Genomic DNA, 6,000 nt, shown 5'->3' with positions numbered 1-6,000 from the left:
AGAGAGGAGGGCAGTTGTGGGTGATCAGGCCAGTGGGGGGCCATTGGGGGTGATCACACTGGCAGGGGTGGCAGTTAGGGGTGAGCAGACCAGCAGGGGGGGCCAGTTGGAAGCGAGCAGGCCAGTCGGGAGGGCAGGTGGGGGTGAGCAGGCCAGCAGGGGGAGCAGTTGGGGGCAAGCAGGCTGGTGGGGGGAGCAGTTGGGGGTGAGCAGGCCAGCAGGCAAAGTGGTTAGGGGCAATCAGGTAGGCAGGCAGGTGAGCAGTTAGGAGCCAGCAGTCCCAGATTGCCCGAGGGATGTCTGACTGCTGGTTTAGGCCCAATCCCTGTAAACCGGCAGTAGGACATCCTTCGAGGGGTCCCAGATTGGAAAGGGTGCAGGCCGGGCTGAGGAACACTCCCCACCCTCGTGCACAAATTTCATGCACCGGGCCACTAATATGCAAATTAGCTGGGATGCCTTAAGGTGTCATGGCTGACTCAGTAGGAATTGCGCGTGCAGATGGGCAGGAGGGAACTGCGTGCCGCCCCCAGCCCCAGCGGCTATGGGGAGACTGAGGCTGGGAGTGGGCCGGAGCAGAGACACAAAACCAGGGCTGGGGTTGTGCTCTGAGAGGCCGCGATGTGGTTCAGAGCACGTCCCCACCCCAGCAGACACAACACCAGGGGGAAACACCTTTTCTGACTGCTCATTGGCTAAGCTCCCTGTACACCGCCACTCGCAGTATTCTTGGTAACTTGGGTAATAAGAATCCAAGAAGGTGATCTAGGGTTTTTCCACCTCACTCCTGGAGGAAAACGAAGGTCCACTGCTGGAGGGGCTAAGAAATGTCATATCCTGCCCTAGCCGGTTTGGCTTAGTGGATAGAGCCTCGGCCTGTGGACTGCAGGGTCTGGGTTTGATTTAAGCCCAGGTCAGGGCTCAGACAGGAGGCAACCAATTGAAGGGTCCCTCTCACATTGATGTTTCTCTCTGTCTTCCCCTCTCTCTTCCCCACTCTCTAAAAATCAATGGAAACGTATCCTCAGGTGAAGATAAAAAAGAAAGAAAGATATGTCATATCCTATGAAAGACACATCTTGAAAATGCCTAAAGAAAGTTGTCATTTTTTTGTGGTAAGGGACTGGAGTCCATGTTGATGAAAACACCTTGGCGGCTGCTGTGGTCAGCAGTGGTAGCAGCAGCAGGGTGATGGGGGTGGCGCCTTCCCCTGATCAGCCCGGTCAACTCCCACAGAGGGAGGCCAGACTGCAGCCATCAGTAGGACATCTCCTGAGGACTCCCAGACAGTGAGAGGGGGCAGGCCGGGCTGAGGGACCCCTCACCCCAGTGCACGAATTTCATGCACTGGGCCTTTAGTTGAGATATAGTTGATATACAAGAAATCTGGACATATTTAATATATACCTTTCTTTTTTTAGTTTGGAGACATGCATTTATATGTAAATAAAGATTTGCAAGTGCCTCGTACTGATCCAGTTTTTCTCCTTTAGTAAACAAAGTGATGAGAACAATTTTAAGAAGCTTTGCCATCATTTAAGATGATTCATTTATCTAAGTGCAAATAAAATAAAATAAAATGAATGTTACAGGTCCAAATTAATAAAAAAGTTAGTGAATAGGAGTCCCCCCTTTTAATTAAAAAATGTTTATTTATGGATGTAAACAAGAGGTATGATATAAATGTAATGCACAAAGTGCTTAGTTTATTAATATGAGAAGCAGAAGGATCATCTACCAAACTACATGATACTGAGTCATTAAAACACAAGCCACTTGCCCTGGCCAGTATGACTTGGTTGGTTGGAGTGTTGTCCCCTACATCAAAAAGGTTGCAGGTTTTATCCCTGGTCAGGGTGCATATGGGAGGCAACCGATTGATGTTTCTCTCTCACCTCAATGTTTCTCTCTCTTCCTCTCTCTCTAAAATCAATGAAAACATATTTAAAACACACACACACACATACACAAGCCACTTTATTTGACAATTATGTCAGCACTCAAAGTTGTCCAGTTAAAATCTAATTCCTCTTGAAAAAGAGAAATACACTGAAGGGAGATGCAAGGAGCTTAAGACTGCTACCATGATTCCTGACACCAAGGATAAAGTCCATAGCCATGATTGTGAGGAACTGAGTCACAGGGAAATGTGGAAAGCTTGAAAAGGAGAGGAGATGTGAACAGGGCCATCATAGGGGTGAAAATGGAGAAATCTGAGAAAACCAGTTACTAAATGAATGTGTGCCTGTGGAAAATATATCTGCAGAGACACTAGCTAGCAGGCTCCAGATCTAAATCCAAGTACCCAATTTAAAAAATAAGGCTAGAAATCTGAAACTTAAGGCTACAAGCCTAACATTTAGACATTCCCTTTGAAGGCTTTACTTTCTCTATAAGCCTATTGAGCAGAAGGTCAGTAACAACAAATGTACTCTTTCCTCTCTTGGTTTAAATGTTAAAGGGTATTTGGAGGGCTGTGGGTTCAGCTGAGATTATATTTGGAAGAGCTTATTGAAGCAGGGTGGACAATAGGTCTTGCCATTCTGCTCCCTAAAGATTCCCTTCGACAACTGCGTCAGGCAGAAAGCACAGACGAAGTGCTCAGGATGGAACTTGTGGCCCATGGCACTGATGCAGCGGCCGGCGATGGGCTGCCCACACCCATAGCAGAGGGTTCCTTGGCGGTGATGGTAATGGAGCTCACAGAATGGACGTCCATCCAGTTCAAAGAAGGAGCCAGTGGAGAAACTGCTGAAGCAGTCCTGGGGGTGAACAGAAGAAAAAGGAAAGGAAGGCAGATGTCAAGAATAAAACATCAGCAAAGTAAAACTTTCAGCCCAGAAATTCCTGCCAGTTACCTGCCAGTAAGCAGTAAGAATTTACTTGGGTCCTTGATAAATGAAGCCTAGAATATGGCCCACTTGCAAAACAGAAAGCAAATGCCACAACAAATGCTGTGTTTCAGGTCTCCTTTAGGAAGCCCACATCAATCCCTCATCCCAAGCTCTGAACCCTTTTAGCAGCTCTGCCTCTCAGAGAGGAGAACCCCTGACTTTCCTTAAATCCAAAATAAATAAATAAATGAATAAAAATAAATGAATAAATAAATAAATAAATAAATAATAACTGAGTGCACAGACCCCACAAACAAAGCACTCTGGGTGCCAGACAGTGTCCATGGCTGAAAGGTAGTTTTCCAACACCGGGCGGTTGCACCCCCCACACTTGGGTGAGAACATGGCTAAGAAATCCTTTCGGCAATATGGCTTCTTGTCCTTCTCGTGAAAACCTAGAGAGAGAAAAATCAAGGGTTCACTGTTGCAGTTTGAGACCAGAAGCCAAGTTTGAGGTTGAGAAGAGGCCAATGATTTTAAACTCGCCCAAACTCAGTGTATTTGTATTCAAAATGGAGCTAACAACAAATACCTACCTCAAAGGGCCATTCTGAGAAATACAGTGATAATGCAGGTAAAGTGTTTCAGTATTGTGCCTGAGTCATAGTGAGCATTAACAGTGTTAAGGGCTATTGCTTCTTGATGCCTTAGTATTAACTATTCCCTTCGCCTGGACAGTTCTGCCCTAGACCTCAATATGGCTAGCCTCACCTTGTCATTTATAAATCAGCTTAAAAAAATCATCTTATCGAAGCGGCATTTCTCCAGCCTGTATCTACCACTTGGTCTTTTTCATTGCCTTTATTTACCATTATCTAAAATCATCTTTGTGGTCTGTCTTTCCTATTGGAACATTAGCTCTGAGAGAAACTAGATTTTGTTGGTCTTGTCACACTGTATCTCCAGTATCTAAAATGGCACCTGGAAAAAACCTGCCTCATATTTAAAAATATAGAACTATGAAATAATAATTTCCAAATAGATGTGAGATCTAAATGTAATAATTCAAACCATACAAATACTTGAATTAAAAAAATGGATGTATTCTTCTTTAATCTGGGAATGAAATAAGAACTGTCATAAAATGCCTCAAATTTCAAAAGCAAGTTAAATATTAATAAATTAAGCTACATTAAAAATATATATTAATGACTTATGCATGATCAAAAAACACTGTAAGCAAAGCTAAGAGGAAGGACAAACAAAGGAAATGATTTGTTAATTATATCTCAGAGAAATACAATGAATGTAAAGGTCCCTAAATAATTATATGGTTTAGCATGGCTGGTGTGGCTCAATGGTTGAGCATTGAGCCAGGAATTAAGTGGCCACCGGTTCCATTCCAGGTCAGGGCACATTCCCAGGTTGCAGGCTCAATCCCCTGTCGGGGGGCATGCAGGAGGCAACTGATTAATGATGTTTCTCTTATTGATGTTTCTATCTCTCTATCCCTTTCTATTCCTCTCTAAAATATATGTTTAAAAATAATATGGTTTCAATTATTGTTTTATAAAATGTATCCCTACAAATTGAATCAAGTGGAAACACATTAAACTACATAACAAATTGGTGATATGACCAAGGAAAGGCAATAATTCATTCTAGTGTCCTTAAAATACCGTATTTTGACTGTACAGTCCTACTGGATGAATTCTAAAGACAAAAAGAACAAAAAAATCTCAATACCTCTCCGTGGGACCTGATAGTGTTGGCTGAGCACAAATATCATAAGCCGATATCTCTGCAAATATGAAAGCTCCACCTGTGCCTACTAAAATAGTGTGAAAGTAAAGCATACTCAGTGGATTGGAAAGTAGCCCACCAAGAACATTATTTCTGGAAATCTATTTTGATAGTAGCAGCCAAATTAAAAAAGAGAAAAAAGGCAATGGGACCCAACTCAGGTGGCTGTAATCTTCCCATGATCTCCAGTCACTGTTTGATATGCCTTGCCTTGTTCAATGATGCTGTCTTGGAAAAGCAGATAGTTTAACAGACTTCTGAGGCCTATAGATCTAACAATCTAAACTAATAATTGTGTTCTTTCCTCTGAGACAGAGAGGAGCTTGCTTACTTTTTTCACTTTATCAAAGAATTTCTGGAGTCTGATCAAGTGCAACTGACTGTGGGCAAGCCTAGTATTTAAGAAAAACTAACAAACATGCACAGCCACCTTTCTTGCTTTTGTGTGCCCCAATATTTCTTATACATTCTTGTGCATCCATCACCTGGTGAGATTACTGGCTGGGCCCCACCCCAGAGTTTCTGATTCAGAAGGTCTGGGATGGGGCCTGAGAATTTTTATTTCAGACAAGTTCTCAGGCAATGCAAATGACCTAAAAGTGAGCTTGCTTGTAAGTCAGTGTTACTTGAGAAAACTATAAAACATGCCAACTGATCTAGGAATGACCCTCATCTAGGCATTTGTAGGGTAGCTGGTCATAAGAATGAGATTACAGGGAAGTAACAGCCTCTGTTTGAACTCAGGTGAGTCTCAGGAGAGGAATCAAAAGCAATAAGCAAACTTGCTGTGATACCCCTGCATGTGTTATGCAATAATTGAGAAAGTTTCAGCACCTACTTACTTAGAGGCTCTCTCTGGGGCCAATTACCTCTGGAGGATGGATGAGAAACACTAACAATTAAAAGTGCCACACTCTGTGAGGCTCTTATCCCCCAGGGAAATTAGAGAGCACCTGCATGGCCTGGATAATGAACAATTAAAAAGAAGGTAGGCAATGAGCACCTATTCCCTATGGGAGGATGTTAAGGCCTGATGTACTTAGAAACTTAAGGCTTAAAGAGCAATTCCCTGAACCGAAACAAAAAATGCAGATGAATTTAATTTCCCAGGAGGCTCAATGGTTTAGCTGTCATTATAGAAGCTCTGTGTGTGACTTGAATAAAGCAGGATGCCACCTAATTAATGGACTAACCCTATAGTAGGAGACCCATTTACAGAAAGCAAAGAATAAAAACAAAAATGCTATTCAAGAGGAGCTTCTGATTAGTAAATGGCCTTTTTAATCAATTGTCTAAATAAATATACCTTAGGTGTGGATTCATATTTATGTGAAATTATAAATAACCCAATCTGCCTGTCAGT

General features: G+C 42.8%; 1 protein-coding gene across 1 annotated transcript in view; it reads right to left on the bottom strand.

The window, feature by feature from the left end:
* Window positions 1–1,707: 1,707 nt before the first annotated feature.
* LPXN (leupaxin) overlaps window positions 1,708–6,000 on the bottom strand; it is a 34,834-nt gene continuing 30,541 nt past the window's right edge. The window contains exons 8-9 of the mRNA XM_054725098.1: window positions 3,141–3,289; window positions 1,708–2,762 (exon numbers count right to left, since the gene is read on the bottom strand). Of these exons, the coding sequence (XP_054581073.1) occupies window positions 2,493–2,762; window positions 3,141–3,289 (419 nt within the window). The 3' untranslated portion in view covers window positions 1,708–2,492. The remainder of the gene's footprint in view (window positions 2,763–3,140; window positions 3,290–6,000) is intronic.

Source organism: Eptesicus fuscus, chromosome 13, assembly GCF_027574615.1.
Source record: "Eptesicus fuscus isolate TK198812 chromosome 13, DD_ASM_mEF_20220401, whole genome shotgun sequence".
Classification (NCBI taxonomy): Eukaryota; Metazoa; Chordata; class Mammalia; order Chiroptera; family Vespertilionidae; genus Eptesicus; species Eptesicus fuscus.
The sequence above is the reverse complement of the archived record's forward strand: the minus strand, read 5'-3'. Positions and strand labels throughout refer to the sequence as shown.